Source organism: Haemorhous mexicanus, chromosome 8, assembly GCF_027477595.1.
Source record: "Haemorhous mexicanus isolate bHaeMex1 chromosome 8, bHaeMex1.pri, whole genome shotgun sequence".
Taxonomy (NCBI): domain Eukaryota; kingdom Metazoa; phylum Chordata; class Aves; order Passeriformes; family Fringillidae; genus Haemorhous; species Haemorhous mexicanus.
Window position 1 is genome coordinate 17,518,925 of NC_082348.1, and position 21,025 is coordinate 17,539,949.

Below are 21,025 nucleotides of genomic sequence, written 5' to 3' on the forward strand. Positions count from 1 at the left end.
CTCTTCTCAAAACCAATCCTACCCTTTGGAACCTGCTCAAGTTCAGGGTCATGCTTCAGCCTTCCCAGATGCTCTTTGACTAGAAGGCTGCTGAGAAGGGTGAAGGACCAGCAGCCTGCCAAAACCTGCTCACTAGGGACAAAACAGGAGCTGAATGTGGGGAAGAAGGAAAGAAAGCAATAAGAAGAACAGGACATGACAGGGGATTTAGCCAGCTTGGGCCTGAATTCCATCAAAGAACTGGCCAGAAACCAAGCTTGAAGAAGGGTTGAGGTACCTCCTGTTAGCAGTTTCTGGCCAAGCTCTCACCAAATTCAACAGGCACCCTCCCAAAACTATACTGATAAGGAAAGATTTGGGTAACAATCTGGCTCTGTTTTCCTCCCCTTACAGCACCTGTGATAGAGTGAAGTTTTGCACTTCTGCTGCCCCAAAGCTGAATTGAGACCTGGACAACGTGAGCATGTGTGTGTGGAACCTGCATCTTTCACGCCAATTCAGTTTCTGCCTGCTTCTCACTTTGGTTAACATTTGAAAAACCCATTTCCCAGAGTGACTTTTCAAAGAGAATGACTTAAAGCTGGAAGCCAAAAGGACTGTCTATAATTTTGTTTGCTTTTGGTTTTGCTACGGGATAGAAAGAGCAGAAAAAAAACACTGTGTGTAGTTTTCATTTTACAAGCTGCAAAAAAAAAAAATCTGTTAGGAGTATAGTTGGGAGAAAGAGTTCATCAAAACTTATCTGAGCCTTTAAATGAGCACAGCTCAATAGCAGATATGAAAGGCAATGTCTAAGACAGAAATTGGGTCAGCAATCTGCAACAGTGTACTTGCCAGTGTGATCAGTGTGAGCCTACAGCTAATGGGGACATCAGCATCTCCCAAATATGAGGATGGTGGAATGACCAGGGTGAAGAAGCAGCCTGTGGAGGTTTGGGGAAGCAGAAAGACTGGGTCATAACAAGGATCATAGACTGTAATTGCTGTTGAAAAGAAAAAAAAAAACAAAAAGAAGAAAAGCAGGTGATGTACTTAAGTCTTAATTTCTATATCCTTAATGAAAGGCACTGTTTTTAAAATGGTACTTTTATGCTTAAAACATAACGTTTTAGATAGACAAAATGTTTGCCAGGAATCCATCTTAAATTAGATTTTGGTTTATTTGCTCTGTTTTAGCATGTTCTATCTAAATATATATATATATATATCTTAAAAGAAAAATAAAGAAAAGTAATAATCAAGAGTCATAAATTTCCAGCAATATCACAAAATCCCTCATTAGCTTTCTGAACGCTAAACGTCTCCATTGATTTAACAGAACGGACAAGGTCTGTACAATTTTTGAGAAGACAAACATGAGCTAGTAACAGATTGGTATCTCTCTTCTTGGGGCTTTTCAGTGCATTCATTTAATGGTCTTGACGTACATTACTTAAGAGAAACATTAAATGCCAGTGCTTTGCAACAGTTTTGTTACTGTTTCCTAAAAGTAAACAAACAAAAAATACATTCAAAAAAGCAAGGCTGTTTTGTTCATGTGATGGCAGAGGCTTTGGGCAGCTGCAACACGCACTGCTCTTGCTCAGAGATATTACCCAACATCAGTCAGCTGTCACCAAAAGAGTTGCACAGAAAGCATTAAAGGATAAAAGGAAAGGGGGGCTGGGGTGGGGGAGAACTGAGCAAAATGCCACACATGCCAGCTTGTTTTTCCAGAAGGAAGACACCAGAATATGTATATTTGGGGGAGGAAAAAGGAAGGGGGAAAGAGCACTAACACAGAGAAAAACTTGACTTCAGGGGAAAAAACAGCAGCTCTCTGAAACTTGTTTAGCAGGTTTGCATTCCTAATGTAATCTGACTTGTGTTGGTGGTGGTTTTTGCCCTATTCCTTACTTTGCTTTCCAAGAGAAACGTAACAAAACTGAGGTAGAAATAATGGTGGGCACACTCCAGCCTGAAAGATTTCTAATGGATGCTAAATGAAGATTGCATTAAGGACAATGAAGCCATACGTACACAACAAAAACTCAACTTTACAGTTTGGGAAGGGAAGTAAATGTACTTTGAGGGTTCAGTTTTGCTTTGTTATTTGTACTGTTTGGTCACAGTCCACTGCACTGCTATAAACAGCTCTGCAACCCATAGCTCTGCCAGCAACCTACACTGATTCCACTCCCTACAGCTTCACCAAAATAGCCTCAAAACTACGACTGGAGCCACGCAACAGCGGCCAGCCGTCACAGCTTAAGGTAATTTGCCTCTCGGAATCCTACCAAATCTTACGTTTGACTGTTTCAGATGCTAACATAAACCAATTAAGTGGCTCTTTCATTCATCTATGCACCTTCTAAAGACTGTATCACCTTATTATCAAGGAGCAATATGCTGAAAACTCTTACAGTTTACCAACAAGAAAAATCATTCTGCTCTGGTTTGATGCGAGAAATTGGCAAAAGAACCATTCCTGAACACAGGGAAATGCTTCTGTTTCTATTTTTAAAAACTGTAAAGCTTCAGTCATATCACGCTTTAGTTTTTTTCCTGGATACATTCAAAGTAATTTTCCTTGCCATATTCCAATTGTTGAGGTAAACATACATATTTAATATAAAGTAACATTGAAGCCTAGCCTATAACTCTCAGCAGTACATAGTGCTTTCAACACATTCCTTTGAGGTACTGTACAAATCACAATCACTTTCCTGAGTTTTTGCAGACAGAACATTAAAAGAAATGAACTGCAGAAATTAAGGTCCAGATTATCATTACCCTGTTTTACCTGTTCTTAGTTTAACACCACAGAACAGACAGGATTGAGGAATACTGTTGCTCTTAGAATAGCAAAAATCTGGCTCTCTGTCGCAACACAACCGTTCATCTCTTTAGTCCAATAATGTTTGAAGTTAAAGCTCTTTATATTAGCACATGCCACCAATGTAATTGTGAGGCAAACAAAAAATAAAGCACCACTTCAGGCACTTGACAGCAACTAAATCTCAAGAACAGCAGAATGGAATCAACACACAGGGTTCATGTCCTTCTGAAATCAACCCACTTGCACCTTGCTCCTTGGTGAGTATTGTCTAGCTTGAACAGAACTGAGCATCAACATGCGCTTTCTGTCATGTGTGGCTTTTTCAGATCAGCAGCTCTTGTTTGATGCACTTTTCCTTCAAGTATACCCTGGCTCTTTAGAGGCAAGGTAAATCGTAGTCTTCCCAGTACCCTTTGCAATTTTAACACTACTGAAAAGGGTTCTCTACCCCTATGTAGCAGATTCTGTGTGTGCCAACATTCATTACTTTTTTTTTTTTAAGTAGCATCACTGACTGCAACCAAACATTTTGTTCCATTCAACGTATGTATCAAGCTCTTTTTGAGATATGCTAGGCTGTATCTTGCAGAAAGCATTTTCAAAGTCTTGATATGTAACTGGCCTCAACTGGCTGGGCATAATGGCTGAAAGGTCTGTGGCTGGCATGGCATGGAGTGGGCCCACCACGGCTTCCTGACACAAGTGAGCCACATCTAGTCCAGAAAAGCCTTCTGTGCGCTGGACAAGCAGTGCAACCTCCTTGTCATTGAGACAGTAATTGTGCTGTGAGAGCAGTTGTACTATTATCTGGTGTCTCGCTGTGCTGTCAGGAAGTGGGATTAAAAGTCGTTTCATGAAGTACCTTCGAAGAGATTCATCAATTTCTTCTGGTTTACTCGTGGCGCAAATTACTACTATTTGGTCCTCAGCAGAAGTCAGTACAGTGTCCAGCTGCATAAGGAACTCGGTTCTCATCCGACTTACTGGACTATGTTCTTCACTCACTTGAGAAGAAAGGAGCATGTCAATGTCACTAACAAAAATCACCGAGGGTTGGCGACACCTTGCCACGAGGAAGGAGGCATGGACAATTTTTTCTCCTTCCCCTAACCACTTTGTGACAAGGCCAGAGCCAGTGATTTTGAAAAACGTGGCCCCCAGCTGACTAGCTATACATCTGCCCATTAATGTTTTGCCTGTTCCCCGAGGTCCAAATAAAAGGATGCTCCGAGGTAGAGCAGTCAGTCCATTGAATGCATCTGACCTCAATACTGGCCATAAAACCTCCTCCTTAATGACGGCCTTTACTAGATCTAGGCCAGCAATGTCGCTCCAGTCCACGGGAGGTCCTTGGTTGATAATCTCATTGGTAACAAGGTCAATGAGGTGCGTGTCAGTATTCTTCAGTTGCTCGTCCACAGAGTGGTTGGATGAGGTAGCTGCACGAAGTCCCGGGCCTTGCATTGGGTGAGGGAGGAGCTGCCTGTGCTCGTCACCGTGCTCATTCATTACTGGGGAGCTATACTTCCCAAACGAGTCACTTGATCTCGAACCCAGTGAGTTTTTAGCAGTACTATAGGATGGGGGTGTTAGAGCCCTACTGGACTGGCTACTGAATTTCCTTTGCTGTTCAGAGGACATTAGCTGCTTTGTTGGCTTAAATGCTAAGGATGATGTTTCAGCACTTCTGTCAAAACCATTCCCTCTGTTTGCATTTGAAATGCTGTTGTCTGGCATTCGATACATTGGACTCTGTGTAGATCTCTGTTGGCCATAGCTGTAATTTCCATAACTGGAGTCCATTTCTCCTTGCCCTGCCATGTAGAAAGCTTTCCTTTTGAGAGAGCTGGCTGAACTGTTTGTCAGGGCAGACGGCGCGATTGGCGTCAGACCGTGGCCCTGGTAGGAGTAGCTGGGGACAGTGGTTGGGGGCAGAGGGGTTGGAGCAGGGATTCCTGAAGGCAGGTAAGCCGAGGGTGGTGGGGCACCCCCAGGGCTGTACCCAGGGCCAACAGCAGTTTGAGGAGGATAACTGGCGGAAGGGTAGCTGTAACTGGAGAGATTGGAGGTCCCGTTGTAGCCAGGGACGAGGGCTGGTGGTGGTGGCGGTGGTGGGGGCTGTAAAAGTCCCGAGCTGTGCAAGGGGGATGGATGAGGGGATGGAAGTGCAGGTGCTGGCTGGCCGCTGTAACTGGTATGCAAATATGAGCCATTGTATCCTGTGGCATATTCCTGAGATGGGAGCCCTGAATGAAGACTGGGAACGGTGTGACTTCCACAGGTGCTGCTGGAGTAACTGGGTTCAGCCAGGTTACTGGCAACCCCAGGAGAGCTCCCGATGCTGGCTGAGACATCTGCGGGAGGGAGGGCTGCACTTACCCCAGCTTTGCTGGCGGTGATGACATCTGGGACACAGTTCATGGGATACACACTCTCCGAGTTCAAGGATGGCTGCCAAGGCTCACTTTCATTCTTCCGACCATTCACCAGCCCTGAGGGAGCTTCAGAGTAATTGCTGAGAATGGGTCGCTCAGCCGGGCCTTCCAAAATCCCGGAATATTTTTCTGCATACTTTTTCAGAAGGTTGGAGGCGGTCAGAGCCGAGATGTCATCGTTGGCCCAGGCGTACTGGTACGTGCGCTGCAGGTGCCCCCGGTAGGCTTCCACCTTGTGGGCTGGGGAGCGGGTGGTCGAAGTGATATCGAAGTGCTGTTCTGGCCACTGGGCATGCTCCGGCGTCCACTGCATCTTCAAGCCTAGGGCAGTAGGAAACAACAGTTAACAGTGACCTCAGCTTTTTGCTTATGTTTTTAAATGTGTTCTCAAACATACAGTCTGTGAACTTCTTCAGCTCTCTGAAACACTGTAGCTAATAGCACAAGTCTTATGGAAAGAAAAGGTAATGCCCTTAAGAAGTGGTATGGTTGGTTTGTTACAAGCACATACACACAGAGACAAATTTCTTGCCAATTCAGCAGGGGGGGCAACTTTTTGTTTGAAAAAATATAGGTAATGCTATAGCTCTCAAAATAATTAAACAAAACTCATATATTTTAAATACTCAGAGTGGAGATTTACTGTAAACATAAAAGGCATCCAACTGCTCTGTCCTCTTTCATCCCCGTTTCAGTTTTATATTTTAACCAATATAAAAATATGAGACACAGCTGACAGATCACATCTAGGATACCTCTCTTATTTGGTACTGAACACCTAGTTAGCAGAGTATAATGCACCCTGCGCAGAACAATATGACACAGACATAGCAGGTCATTCCATAATCCAACTCTCATCTAAAGTGGTCCACGACAGTTTCAAATCTGCTTCGTGGAGTGCAGCAAAGCAATCTCCCAGGCAGCGCTCTGTCGCTTTCATCACACAAAGCCTACAACTCGGTATGAATTACAACTGGCTCCTTTCTGCCTCTCAGTTCTGTTGTTGAGGGTCTGGAAAAAAAAAAACAAGCATGACTTGTCTGTCGGTCTCCTTGCTTGCTATCTCTTCCCCCCCTCTGCTTCACAGCCTTCAGGGTACAAAGAAAGAGGGTTAAAGAAAAAAAAATAAGGGGGAAAAAATAGGATGAAGAAAAAGAAAAGCAGCCAAGTCCCTAAAAGTTCCATGGCTTCCACAGCTAGCTATAAAAAAATCCTGAAACAAACAATACAAAGCCAAAACCAAACCTAGTATTAAAAAAAAAAAAAAAAAAGTCATTTTGAAGCAATTAATCTTTTAATAACGTGATGTGAATGATCCCTCCTCTTTGTAACCCACTGCAATAGGTAAGAGCAATTTACAAGCATTAACCCCCTCCAACTTGTACCTACGCATGGTAGACACATTGCTGGGTTTTGTACAGCTGTATCAAATAGACCTCCTTAATCTCTCTCGTATTACCAAAAGTGATTTTTGCAAACAGTCTTGTGCCCTCTGGCACAGATTCCCTGATAAGGAGGAGGCCCAGTCGAAATGAAGCATCTGTGGCACTAGCTCCCCTCTGAATTACTGCAGTCTATTTTGACAGCTACTACCCCCTCCTGTTTCTCTCCCCAACCCCTTTAGCTCTTCATTGCCTGACTCTGGCATCTGACATGGCCAGCTTAGCCTCGCTGAGCTAAACCTAACACAGCACACAGTTTGGTAACAGAATGGCATGTTTATTCCCTTCTGACTCCCTCTTCCTTGTTTGCAAAACCACTGCACTAGACACTGGAAGTTAATTAGCAGGATGATGCTGTGCTAATTGTGTTAATTTACAAGGTTTTAGTCAAAGAGAATCATGCCAGGGCTGGCACTGCTGTCATGCTTCCAACTTAATGATTAAGAAATACTGAAAACAAGGTGGGAAGGATTGCAGTAATTACACAATAAATGAATAAAGCAACAGATTCATTTGCAATTATATTTTATTGTGGTTGCACTCATTTGCATTTGGATTCTGTTTTTTCTTTTTTGGATTCATGTATTTGCAAATCACCAAATCATTTAAATTTAGGCTGAAAATGGCAAAGTACCTTTAATTGAGCCTTATATTTTATTAGTACAACTAGTCCAACTAGTAAATCTCGCTTCCCCTAAGCATGCCATTGATTACTTGTGGATTTTTTTTTTTTGTTCCTGATCATTCTCTCTCTCTCTCATTTTTCAAACACTTTGACAACTTGATAAAAATGTCTATTAACAGTTATCCTAGAAAAGTTAATTCAGAGAAGTGCTTTTGACAAATGCAGCTTTGAGACTGAGGTTTTGTCAGATTTATTTCTATCATTTAGCATTAATATAATATTTTTTGCTAATTGTTTCTGATATTTCAACTGTTACCTTTCAGAGGGAGTAAGTATATCATGAAACTGGGAAAAACTATAGAAATCATGTATTTAAATAACTGCATTTATAAAATGCAATTTTAATCAGAAACTATCAGAAGTTTCCAGAAATCAGACTCTGTTGAAATCTGCTGGAAATCCGAAGAATAAATCTCCAAGAGCCAATTGCCAGTAATCAGTATCTGAAATTATTCTAATGCCATGAGAAATACCACAAGTGTTTTTTAAAGCCAAAATTATTAATGTTCCTGTAATGTAAAACTGCACGACAGTTCACTGCCCTATTAAAAAAAAAAAAGTCAAACAAAACCAACAAACAAGCAAAACTTATGTGTGTTCTGCAATGTTTTGCTTATAAGGCTACCAAAACACTGAAAGCTTCTGTTACAGAGATGCAGAAAAACTTGAGTAGGTTGATGTTTCACTAGATACTAATGAACAGATGCCATGGGAAAGACTCTTTGAAAAGAAAGCACTAAAGCAGCAGTGAAACTTTGGAAAAAGAAGGCAAAATAGACCTGGATGGCGCAAAGAACCTGATAGGGCTGTATTTGTACTGTAATTAATGAATATGCTTTTGGCACATTGTTTTTAACTGCTTCTATAAGAAAGCCTATTCAATTTAAAGAGATAAAAGAATGCACTGGGTCAGAGCTCAACAACATCACACACTACCTACTCTGTAAGCTTTTCAAAATCAGTTGATCTTTTTTATTTAGAATGGATCATGTGGTTTTAAAATAAAATAATTAAATTTATAGTCACAGTGGGGACATGTATTTCGATTGTGCAAAAAATTCAATTCTTTGAATTTTATTTGTCTAGATTAATTTCTTTTCCTTATTATGAGGCTGCAAAAGAATGTCAGAAAATCTAAATTATCTATTATAAGAGGAGGGAAAAATCACATCATTGGCATTCTTTATTTAGAATAATTGCTAGATATAGCAGTAGTTACACACTGTCATGCTATCTTCAGATATGCCCACTGAACAATAATTGAAAGTTTATTTATTGATGCATATTAAATACCAGTGCATTTAACAAAGGCTGTAAAGGCAGGATTAGGCTTTGATTAGATAAGCTTAAGAGAACAGGACTGTTCTCATCCCATGAAACATGAGCATTTATTCCAGCACATCGCAATCATTAGTGTTATTTGGAAGCATAGGTTAATAGTTAACCATAAGCATATTTTTTGCATTAGTAAGCAGTGAAGAAATCTGAATTTACATGAAGTCTGCTGGAATGGTCTGGACTGGGGGGCACAAAGAGCCATTTCCTCAATTTGATATTAATTGAAAAAGCAGAAAACTTTCGCTAGGTTTGACTCTATTTGATAATAGTTCACAAATTGTTTGACAAAAGTCAAATGTGTGATTTGGGAGAAAAAAAGAAGCAGCAGCAGCTGTTGTAATTTTTAATTATGCAAACATTCCCCTTCCCTCTGCCTACCCTCAGCCCCAAATTACTTAATGTTTGCAGCCACTTCCTCTCCATACTTCAAATAGTATTTTATTAACTGCTTTTTGTTTGAGCTGATACATGTTTCTGCATTTTTTTTGTTAGGAATCCAAATGCTGATATAAACATCTAAAATCAGGTAAGTAAGGGCACATTTAGGGGCTGCATTTTTTTATTTAGTGTAATTTAAACTCTGATATAAACCACAGCCTTGCAGATAGTGTAATTGGTTAATAACTTTCTGAAAATCCAGAAGCAACGTAAGGCTGACTGCATTAAAAAAACCCCCTTTGCTAACTTAGGAATCCTCTGAACTATTGACATTTTTAGACTGTGTAAAGTGTGCTGGCATGGGCTGTAAAAGGCAAAAGGAAAGGATTCTGTTCTTTAAGTACAGGTATATACTTACCAGAGAATTGCTTTTAAGATAAATTTAATACATTATATAGATAGGCAGTGTAGGCTATTTTAGCAGTATCTATTTTTCCTTGTCCTGACAGCCTTGCTATACATCCCTGTTCCATAATTCTTACAGCTGGATCTATCCAGATTACATTTAAAGTAATTATAATCAACAATTTCATTATGAAATTACTTAAAACTAAGTGTTCAACCATATTTCCTCTTCTAATATTGTGCACTTAGCCTGCAAATGGAAAAATCTAATACACAATACTTCATCAGTTGCACATATAATAATTCCATATGGCCAAAAACCACTTACATATTCAGTTATATGAATTCAAATTAAAAATAAACAAAGACAAAAACCAAACAAAAAGGAAAAAAAATCCACAGTTATGAAAAACTAACATTGCAATCCAAACACAAAAAAGAAAATGCAACATCGTACACATCCTCACTGTCCAACAGGGCCTGATCCTGCTGGGAGCTCAGATGACTTTGTGCATACAAAGAACCCCCCAGTCTGGTGCCCTCAGTCCCAGGTCAAAACTTCTCATCCCCATACAGGATAATATCCGTCAAAAAAAGATAAATAATGAGCCTTTGCTTTCAATTTAAATACAAGGGTTTCTGTTGAAAACAGGCATGGAAACATGGTCCAGAAATAGGACCACACTGGGTAACACCACTACAAAGGATTTATAATGTCCCAACTCACCAACTTGCCTAGCAACAATGTGCTTTAGAGAAAGGATACTGGGACTTTAGTAAACTTCTCATCTATTCACACCTCTAATAAAATAAATGAAATCATATGCAGCTGTGGATTTCTGAAGATACTGGAAGAGATTGCACTGCACTTCGACAGATATTGGTGAAAAAAACCTAAATGTCCCAGAGCTGCTGCGCACAAGGCACTTGGAAGCAGGGCAGTACACCAACCTTCCCAACCAGCTACCAAAGTTTCAGTTTGTATCAGGGGCCTTCAACTGTTCCTTCAACATACCTGAGGCAAAAGAAAATAATTCTTCTCTTCTTGTGGTCTCTCTTTTCCTGCCCCATTCACCCCTGCAGTGCATAGGTCCTACCTAGCACAAATCTGAAGCTTCCTTTGCAAGCATCAGGAGTCAAGCAGGTTCTTAACTTCAGGCCTGTTTTTAAACATGATCCAAGCAACTGCCTAATGCAATGTTGAAAAAGGCTGCACTGCACCAGGGGTGAAAGCAAATGGATGCTTCTGCGAAGTGCCCATAGCAGACACCTAGGAGCACACTGCTGCAAGGAAGGAAACAAGTCCAAAACCACAGCTCCAAGTACCACCAACCATGTTTCCTCTAGACTTGAATGTGTATGCAAACTTCATCACTTTGGATTGCTTACACATTTAGCCTAGGACCCCAAAAACTGTTCCTGCCCACTGAACTACCCTTAGCCCTGTCCCCACTTATTCAAGACACTAAGTATTTACACAACAGATCATAATGGTTCTAGCCAAGGTTTTGCTTCTTGTGGACACAAGGAGATTGGCTCTGCCAAAAGAGCCACTGACTTGAATAGGTGTTTCATTAGGAACATACCAGTATGACTCAGACCCCTTACTCCAGTGTGGGCTGAAGGTGTTAGTACCTTGAGGATCAGGCCCTAAAGTCACATTTTAAAGTCCTTCTCAAGTATGAGGCAGAGCTGAATAAATGAGTCATGCTGTAACCGCTGTCCAAGATGTAGGACACACAGCTCCCTGGATTTGTACTAAATCTGATAATATTTTATAATACTGTATACTGTCATATGTCCCATAATAATAAAAATTAATTCAAGATAAAACAATTCTTTTACACTCAATTTTTTATTAATAAGCGTAATTTCAGCTGTTTGAAGATAGCGCAACTGATCTCTCTTAATTGGAAACAGGAGGGATTTTGAAGAGTGGATTGAGCTAATTATGTTTTGCAGGGGAAAAAAAAAAAAGGAAAGAAAATTATTCCCACATTTATTTTCTAATTACTCAGTGAAGACCTCTGCTCTAGTCCGTGAGGAACTCCTTTGACGTCAAAGGACTCGCTGGGAGGATGAGCCTCCAACTGAGATGCCCAGCTGTACAGTCCCAACTTTGTAAGCTTTTTTCAGTAAGTGGCAGCCACAAACTCACAAAACCAGGCCTGGAAAGCGCTCTCAGCATTTTCTTGGTAGGGGTCTGTTCTTCCTCTTATTATATATGCAAGCCCTACACATGAGTGGGAGCATGCTGTTGGCAGGGTATTTACAATATATTTCCATCTAGCAAGGATAGTGAAAGCATTTCAATCTTTAAAACAAAACACTGAAATCACGAGTAATATTGAGGATCACATATATGTCAACAGCACCTAAAGATGAAAGCGGTAAGAAAAACACAACATATTTTATGTGAGACTGGAATGGTTAAAAAAGAAATTACAAAATTAAAAACTAATTCCAAACTGATACACCCCAATTATCTAACCTAAATACTGTTAAATGACTATTCTTTTACAACCACACTTTCACACCTTACAACAGCAAATTGCAATACATCTACAGCAAATGAGTTCTCTTCCCACAAGCCCCCTCCCTGCCATTTACATAAAGCAGCCTTTGATAGTCACAAAGACATTTCTGGCTAAACAGCCTTTAGAAGATCCATTAGCTTCAAAGGCCTGAAAAACAGAAATAAGGAGAAGTAATAGTCAAGCAAGCAAAGGGAAACTACGTCCAGAGATGACACTGGCATATTTTGCCAGCAGAAGAAGCAGGCTGGATCTGGAGGCCAGCCTAGCAGCAGCCCGCAGATGCGGCTGGTAGGGACTGGAGCTATTCCTGGGGCACTCCTGGGACCTCCCAGTCCTCTGCCTACCTCAAAGGTGCTGGTTTCTCTGCAGCAGCAGTCCCTGACACAAAAACATCCTTGCTGTGTAATCACATTGATGCACGATCACTGTGTACCGAACGTAAAACCATTTACGCACAAGCCTTGGAACCCATCTATGTAGAGAATTGGTCATACTTGTGATTAAAAATATTTTAGAGATAAACTGTATTATTATGTCAGTTTGCCCTCACCATACTAATTTGCTCATAACACTTTTCTCAACCAACTAGAAAACACACTACCGAAAACAATAACTGAATTTTTTTTTACTCTACTATGATGCTTCCTCTTGCCAGGATTTACATTTTTAAGCTGTTTCTGTCAAGTAGCTCTGAACAATACCATGCCTTTAAAGGACCTAGCACACTTTGACAGCGCCAAATGAATAAGATAATAAAAATTTCTGAGAGAATACTCAGAAAAACAATAGCTGTAAACAAATATAAGCATAACTTACATGAAAAAAAAATTATTTTTTGCAGTCAACTGAACACACACTTATAGCCGTAATGTATTTTTAAAAGATTTAATACACCACATAATCTGCAATTTATGCCCATATACACATGAAAATCAATATAACTGATGTAGGATAACTAGTATTCTAATTCTGAGAATTAGAATATTCACATGATAAAATACAATAATGAATGAATACAGAGTTTGGTTACTTGACACAAATATTTATGCATATTTGAAAATGCAAAATATTTTAGACTTGGACTGCGATTGTGCTCCCACTGAAGTGCTTATTTCAAGGCTAAAATAAACCCAACTGAAGCTTTTAGAAGTGCAGCAAAATGCATACTCTCTTTTTAGGCAACAAAATAGCAGAAGTAGCCTTTTATTTGGTTTTTCTTCAAGAAGTGGAGTTTGAGGCACATTTACCTTGAAAGAGCATAACACAAATCCTTAAAAGCAGAGCAGACAAAATACCTTCATGCTTTACCGTGTTTCTCACATAATCAGCTGAAGCAGGTGAAACACAAAACCCTGAACTTGTTTTTTAGCAAGTAAGTGAGAGGCAAAAGGAATAAATTTTCAGCACTAAGAAGCCTGTCATGGAACATTCAGATCTTGACCTAAAAGCTTCTAGGGAAAAAAAAAAAAAACAACCTAATATCTGAAAATTATAATTTTCAAATATTAGATTCTGTTATTTTTCCATTTCTGTTGCTAATCATGTTTTAGCAAATTGTTTCCTTTTACTCTTCATTCACCCTTAGAATTATTGCTTTGGTTCCCTGCCACTAATAAAGCTTTTTTAAAACCCTTTTCTCATGTATCGTAAATCCATTAAGACAATTTCGTTCTTAAGCTCACTTCCTTTTGCCAAATGAAGATCATCAGGACATACCACACATGTCCAAAGGGACAGCAGAGCTAATGAATATGTATGTTTTATGTCACAACAGAGCACTCCCCTTGTTCTGCAGTATCGACCTTCTCTTATGTGAGTAAATAACAGGTGAGCACTTGTGCATGAGGATAAATGGGGTTAAAACTGCTATACAGGGACATACTTTATTTGAAGAAAGTGGGTGCACAATAAATACAGATTTAACTGATGCTGAATTATTTTTATATCATGTTGTTCCAAAATGTTAGTCTTATGTTTTAAAGCAAGGTGATTTTCTAAGTTAGACAGCAAGAGTAATTTAAAATATATTTCCCTTCTGTTAACAGCAGCAGCCCTCTGCATAAATTCCACAATAATATAATTTTAATATATTTTTCACTCATCATATCTAAAAAAGTAGGTATGTATTTCACATTTTTATGTATAGCAACAAAAGGTTAATTCCAGAGATTCATCCAGCCAGCTCTATTTGTTTTACAAACATGAAAGCAAAGTTCAATTTCACTAAGTTTCAAATAATTGTAATCAGGTTTGACCCATTACATGCAACCAAGATAAGTGAAAAAGCAAATGTATATGGGCCAGTAGCACCATGCTCCAGCTTAGAATCAGGAATACTGCTTTCCTTTTAAAGTACTTATTTCAAAACCTACCCTTGTAGGATAGGTATGAACAGTTGCTTTACTCAGATTAGAGTACCTCTGCTAATTAGTTAAATGAGAACAAATACTGATTAAATGTATATATAGAAGTAATCTGATACTCAAGAAAAAAAAATCCTTAACATGTGTCCACAGTATACAAAGCTTTCACAAAAATTGTTTAAGTTATTTATGCTTTTTGGCAATCTGCACATTAATTTTTAATGAAATAGTAAAGAGATGTTGCGTCTCACACTTCAGTAAAAATATTCTATAACCAGGACTGGTTGACATAGTGCATTAATTCAGTGTCCTTCACTCCTGGGACCTGTGTATAATTTAGTCCAGCCTGAAGAAAATAACTTTGATCTGAAGGCTGTGGAAAAAGCTACATATGAAATGAGTTTTGGTGGGTTTAGTGTTGTTTCTTATATACAAGACGACATATGAAGATAAACTGCTTTAGAATGCTCCTGACATGGCCCAGGATTAAGAGCAGGGAGCTCTTAGCAGAGCTCATCCAGCTCTCTCCCTTTTTCCCATCGTACCAGACACACATCACACACATTTCTCTCTCTACGCATCAGAGCAGCTACTGCTGGCACACACTGCCTTCCCAAGGAGAAGATGCTGTGCAAAAGGATTGTATTATCAACCTGTACACTGATTTGGTGTCTCCATTAAAAACCCAAACAAACAACAACGTCTATATTACAGCATGGGAGATCACGTAGTTGTAGGAAGGGATGATGTTACCAAACTGAACGTGAGATTTCCTTCCCAGGGTAGGGAACACCTAAGCTAAGTCATCAGAACTGCACTAATCACGCTCTTAGGGAAAAAAGAGCTCCAGCACAGCTCCTTCCCCGGCTCGGCTGTGCGAGCAGCTGACCCTTCCTTTCCTTCCTGCTCCCCCAAAGCAGAGAAACAAGATTAAAAGCAGAAGCACAACCAAAGAACTGACATCCTAGAAAAACTAAGCTGAGATAAATCTTTCCCCCACTTAAACCTTTCAATTACTGTATTTCACAAATTCCAGAGATTCTTTCTTGCTCACTCCATAAAATGTATCCAAATTAGCTACTGAAAAATGGAATATAGCCAATTTTTTGCATGCTCTTGGTTTGGGACTTACTGTATTATTTCCTGAGCATTTGAAAGGAACTACATAGATTGTTCAGTTGGCTTGACAAATTATCTGGGGGACGGGGAGAGGAGGAACAGGGAATTTTTCATAGACAAATATAGAAATCTCTCTCTCTCTCCTTCTCTCTCTCTCTCTATTTATATACTTTAGACACACCAAGGCACCAGAGAGAGAATGTCTCAACTGAGAAATTGAACTCTGTGTATGCTGATATTTTTTCCATATTCCTGGAGAGAGTGGTAAGGAAAAGAGACTAACTCGTCATATAAGATGTTAGTTCTCCTGTCTCAAAAAAAAAAAAAAAAAAAGGTAAAAATAATCCTGCAATAGGAAAAGTTAAGCCATGTCCAAAGCCACATAGTATGTCACTGGGAGGGTGCACAGGCAGAAAAAGAGGGCAGGAAAAAAATAAAAAACATGCTGGTTTTAAAACCAGAAAGAAATTATAGAGCTCAGCTGATAAAACGTCACACTCCTTTGCAGCTATCACACAAATTTAGCCATTTCTGTAAACAGCTTTCAAGATACAACAAAAATCTAAACCATGCAATGACTGTATCAATAACTAACTGAGTACTACTGATAGCTTAAATAACAATAATCTGTGTTATTTTTCTGTAATTTTGTCCATAGCCTTATTGCATATGTAGTCACCTAATGATGAAATACTTTTAAAATTTGCTTCAGGGTACAGAAGTCAAGCTCCACTGATTAGCATCTCAAAGCGCACTACAGGCACACATTTGTATAGCAGAATAATAGCACTTGTGTTTGTGTGCTGCTAAAAAAAAACCCAACTCCCCCCCGCCTCCCCACTATTTTACTTGATGTTTGATGATGCACACTGATGAAAGTCTTCTCACAAAATATATACAATACATAACAGCTAACTGTAAGAATGTCAAAAACAAGGCAGAAAGGTAACATCACAAAAAGAAACCAAAAAGGGGTTTTGGGGACATACAAGATACTTAGACCCCAGGTTCATGGGCTTAATTCTTCTGTCACTTCTCTGATTTGAAGTCAGAAGAACTACTGAAGTTTATAATTTATTGCCAAGGAGATAAATGTGCCACATTAAAATGTGTTAATTACATAAATTATATTTGATTCACCAGTGTTTGGGGTTTGGGGTGTGTGTTTAATAAAAATTCATCACAGAAAATATTTCATTAAAATCTTGATAGAGAGTTCTGATATTCACTGCACTAGCTTGGTTTCTGATTAATTTCCTATGCCTAATTGGGTAGCCATCAAACTTTATTGAATGTGAGCCTTCCTAAAAGTCACTGTAAACTGACAGGACAGTGTCTGATTTCAGCCACAATTCTGAGACACCAGTCCAACAAACTGCTTTTAGCAGCCCTGCATTCTTCCCTGTGCATCCCCCTTCTGCAATTTCTCCAGGCATACTTTATTACAATGTTTAAGTTAGAAAAGTCTCCATCTAATTTTGTTTTACATAATATTAGAAAAGTGCATCCACATAGATTTAGTAGTAAAAATGCTATACGCCATCAACAGGAACATTAGAGTCTTACTAAGTATTCAGCAATTAGAAGCTTAAATTATTTTTTCTATTAACACTTCTCTTTTTATCCAGAATGTGTAAGTAGCATCCAAGAATAACTTTAAGAGTGCTTAGCACTAATGTGATTAAATACACTTAGCATCAAGAATTAAGTTTATAAACAAATAGATATTCACTGAAGTATGATATCAGTAGTAAACATTTATTAAAAGTTGCTTTTACTCCAGAAAAAAAATTAAAGTTAAAACAAAGACCAGATTGAATTATGAGGTACTATGAACACTGTGAGAGTTTTGTGATTGCATGTGAAAGATTTACACATCCGTAGAAGATGTACAGATAACAACTGAGAGGTGCATTACACTAATCAGAGAAATGCATAGCCTCTGCAAAGCAGGTAGGAGTGAATAACTTTAATTTTCTCTCTTCTTACAGTTTTATATTATTACACAAGGGAAGCAGAGGAAACCTAAATATGACCCTATTTAGATATACTAACTGAAAAGCCTTTGTAGAATTTTTAAGCAAACAGGATTGTGCTTCCAATGCTGCCCATCTAGTTTTCCAATGTGTTAAATTGGATGGTTACTTGGACAGCTCTCTATTCATTACTGAACTGTGGAAAGGAAACACAGAGGTGGCATTTTCCTTTTAAACCATCTAATGCCTTGTAGCCAGATTCCAAAGCATCAAGGAGAGATTTCTTTTTTTTTTCCCTTTTTTCCTTTTTTTTTTTTTTTTTGCTAGTAGACAAGCTGTCGTAATTGAAATGAAGTCTAATCAGACTCATTACTGTTTTCAGCAATTTGCACCACCAAAGATGCTTATTAGGTAACAGTGTTTAATAAACCACTCTTTAGAAAACTACCAGTAATGAGCTCTTAACAGCCAATCTTTAGCGTGAATGTAATGTGAAAAGTGTTCCTAGCACTGAATAGATTTTCACATTTAGTAGTGTCATAATTAAGCTCAAGGAATTGGTAGCTGTGATGATAGATATTTACTGCAATATAGACTTTCCGCCCCATGAAAATATATTTGAAAATACTTGGGGTTCAATATTTCCAGAGGAAATTTTAAAACTACTTAAAAGACTGTGCGAGGCTGGATTAGGTCTATAAATGATACTTAATCAGAGAGTATTTAGGGAATGTAGAGTACTGTGAGTCTGGAATCAGCTACAAAGCATGCATAAAGTTAACTCCATCTAGCTTTGTTTGACTGCTCGTCCATCTCTTAAGAATTCCAGTCATTAATATACAAATAATAAATGTTGTTGTCACCAGCTGAATAATAATGAACGAAAATGGCCAATAACAAGACATACTTGAAAAAACAATTGTCAGCTCTCTTCCCAGAGTAAAAGCTGAAAATGCTCAAGAAAAAACAGCAAATTGCTCGGTTTCAAAATAAAATTATGGATCTCTAATAAATGTATATATATATTTACACACATATACATATAAAGATAATGCTGTTTCTCCTACATGTTTCACATACCAGCAAGTCCTAATATCTACTTAGCACCAAAACCCCCCAAATTCTTAATGTAAAGAACACCACAGCATTGAAAATGTAATATTGTGACATATATTATTCATAAAAGACAGCCACCCACACAACAGCTAAGTTTTCATCAATAGAAGGTTCAATTTAACTAGACGTACACCTTGCCACACTAGTCCCATCAATACTACTACCTAACAAATGCTGAAAGTGGCAAAAAAGAAAATAAATTGCATGGATAAACTCCAACTAATTAAATATCCAAAGTAAATCTTGAGGAATAGCTTCTGTTCTCTCATATGATTGATTTCAGCTTGACATAATATTTAAAGTTATCAATACGAAATGACCGAGACAACCTTTTCCTCTCCCACTAGGAGAAATACATAGGGATGCAAATATTGTTTTGCTTACTAGAGATTCTGCTGGACAAGGTTTGTGTTGGCAGCCAAGACTCTGGAAAGAAGTGCATAAGCATGAGTAATCAATAATGAAACCACTAACAAAATTATGAAGATCGGTTCTCTCTGACAAAGATTTTTATATTGGAATTCCATGTTAAGATGTTAAGAAGAGTTCCTTACTGAATGAGTGCTGTCACTACATCCTTTGTATACCCTAACCCCAAACTTCAGCAGCCCTAAATGCAGCCTTTAAGCCTCCGTATCTGTTTGCAGCCTTCTGAATCAATAGAACAATGAGAACTGAGACTACCAAATTAATGCTAGTTTCATTTGATTTTGTGGTATGTGCTTCTTTGCACTACAAAGTGGAGAAAGGAAAAAAAAATCCCAACACAACCCCACACCCTTAACTTGTTCCCAGATGGGTTTTTGTAGCTTTAAGATCAAAATATCTTCCAGTTTCTTAAGTCTAAACTGAATTTTACTTAGATCCAACATTTTTAGTGTGACTGCTGCTTATCCTATCACGCAATTCCAAACTCTGCACCTTTAAGTCACATATGTAGCTTCTGCTCTTTGCAAAATAATGTAACATAAAATACGATAAAATAAAATAACAGAGACTCCACAACTGCTTTGGACTGCCTCCTCTTGTACTTGTGAATAATGCATTAAACTTCACATCATTTGTGAGTGACAACCTGATGGTCCAAGATGCATAATATGCATTTTGTACTGTTGATTTTACTAAGCACAGATGCTCTGAAGCATCGATTGTTCATCAGTAAGTCCTTCAATATCATACATGATGGTATTTTTTGTAGTTTAAACCTGGGGTTGACAGAAATGTAGCATCCATAGGAGGTATTTCAGGCATTATTTTAAAGCTATTGTTACCATCCTTTCTTACTCCTAAAACAAAATAAAAGCAAGGGGGAACCTTCAGTGTATTCCCTGTGTAGCCTAACACTACCACAAAAACAACAATAAGTTAGAGAATCACTTTTCTGCCTCAGATCCTCTGTATTTTATCAAGTCTACAAAATACCAGTCTGCTCACCTAAGATGCTGACCCCAAACAATGCCTGACTTTCAACAGAAATTGAGATTCTTCCTCCTGATATCTGTAAACCTTCTTAGCCCGATCACAAAAGTGTGATCTGACTTTTAGAGGAGTTTCCATTGAAGAACTACCAAATTTTACACTACTCCAGGCTGCTACCCTGAGATGGCATGTCATATATACATGAGTATGGACTGGCATAAGAAACTGCAAAAGCGTAGGAAGCCAGAGAAGGAGGTGAAGCCACAGGGGCAGGTTGAACTCCAGGCAGAATTTGCCTCAAAACATTGAATTGGTCAGAAAGAGCAGCAGCATCCTATAAAAAGGACAGTGAGAAAAACCTTAGCGCCCATATTTAAGGCACTGCCATCAACCAGAGCCTCCACAGCGTAGATGCTGAGGACTCTCCACAGGGCCAAGCAGGAGATGACAGCTTTAGTGGGAATGTTTGCTGTCATCAAAACCAGTTTGGAGCCCTGGAGAGGCTTGTTTCAGGACAGCTCCACCACAAGACAGCATAAATAGCAGAAACAGGACTCCATGCAAAATTTATGGCACTTTCTACAGTAGCAGTGACACTTTCTTCTCCATCAATTAAATTACAGTACTATAGCTCATCTTCTCCACCTAGGACCCAGCATCAACCACAATCTGCCCTTCAGCAAAAAGTACCATAAACAGTTGTAGGGTACCTTTGAGTACAGAACACCTCACATTTCTGTTCTCTCTTCTCTCTCTCTTTATGGTGGTTTTTAAGTACATGAAGGGGGACTACAAGAGACCTGGAGGGGCACTTTTTACAAAGGCAAGTAGTGACAGGACAAGGGGGAATGGCTTCAAACTGAAAGAGGGCAGGTTTAGATGAGGAATTAGGAAGATGTTCTTTACAGCGATGGTGGTGAGGCACTAGAACAAGTTACTCAGAGAATCTGTAGATGCCCCAACCCTGGAAGTTTTCAAGGCCAGGTTGGGTGCA

At 39.0% G+C, this 21,025-nt stretch overlaps 1 protein-coding gene across 1 annotated transcript in view; it reads right to left on the reverse strand.

The window, feature by feature from the left end:
• The window catches only part of FIGN (fidgetin, microtubule severing factor), a 102,914-nt gene that overhangs the window by 4,058 nt on the left and 77,831 nt on the right, over positions 1 to 21,025 (reverse strand). Inside the window, exon 2 of the mRNA XM_059852955.1 lies at positions 1 to 5,574. This exon is cut by the window's left edge and continues 4,058 nt beyond it. Coding sequence (XP_059708938.1) covers positions 3,326 to 5,566 — 2,241 coding nt within the window. The 5' untranslated portion in view covers positions 5,567 to 5,574 and the 3' untranslated portion in view covers positions 1 to 3,325. The remainder of the gene's footprint in view (positions 5,575 to 21,025) is intronic.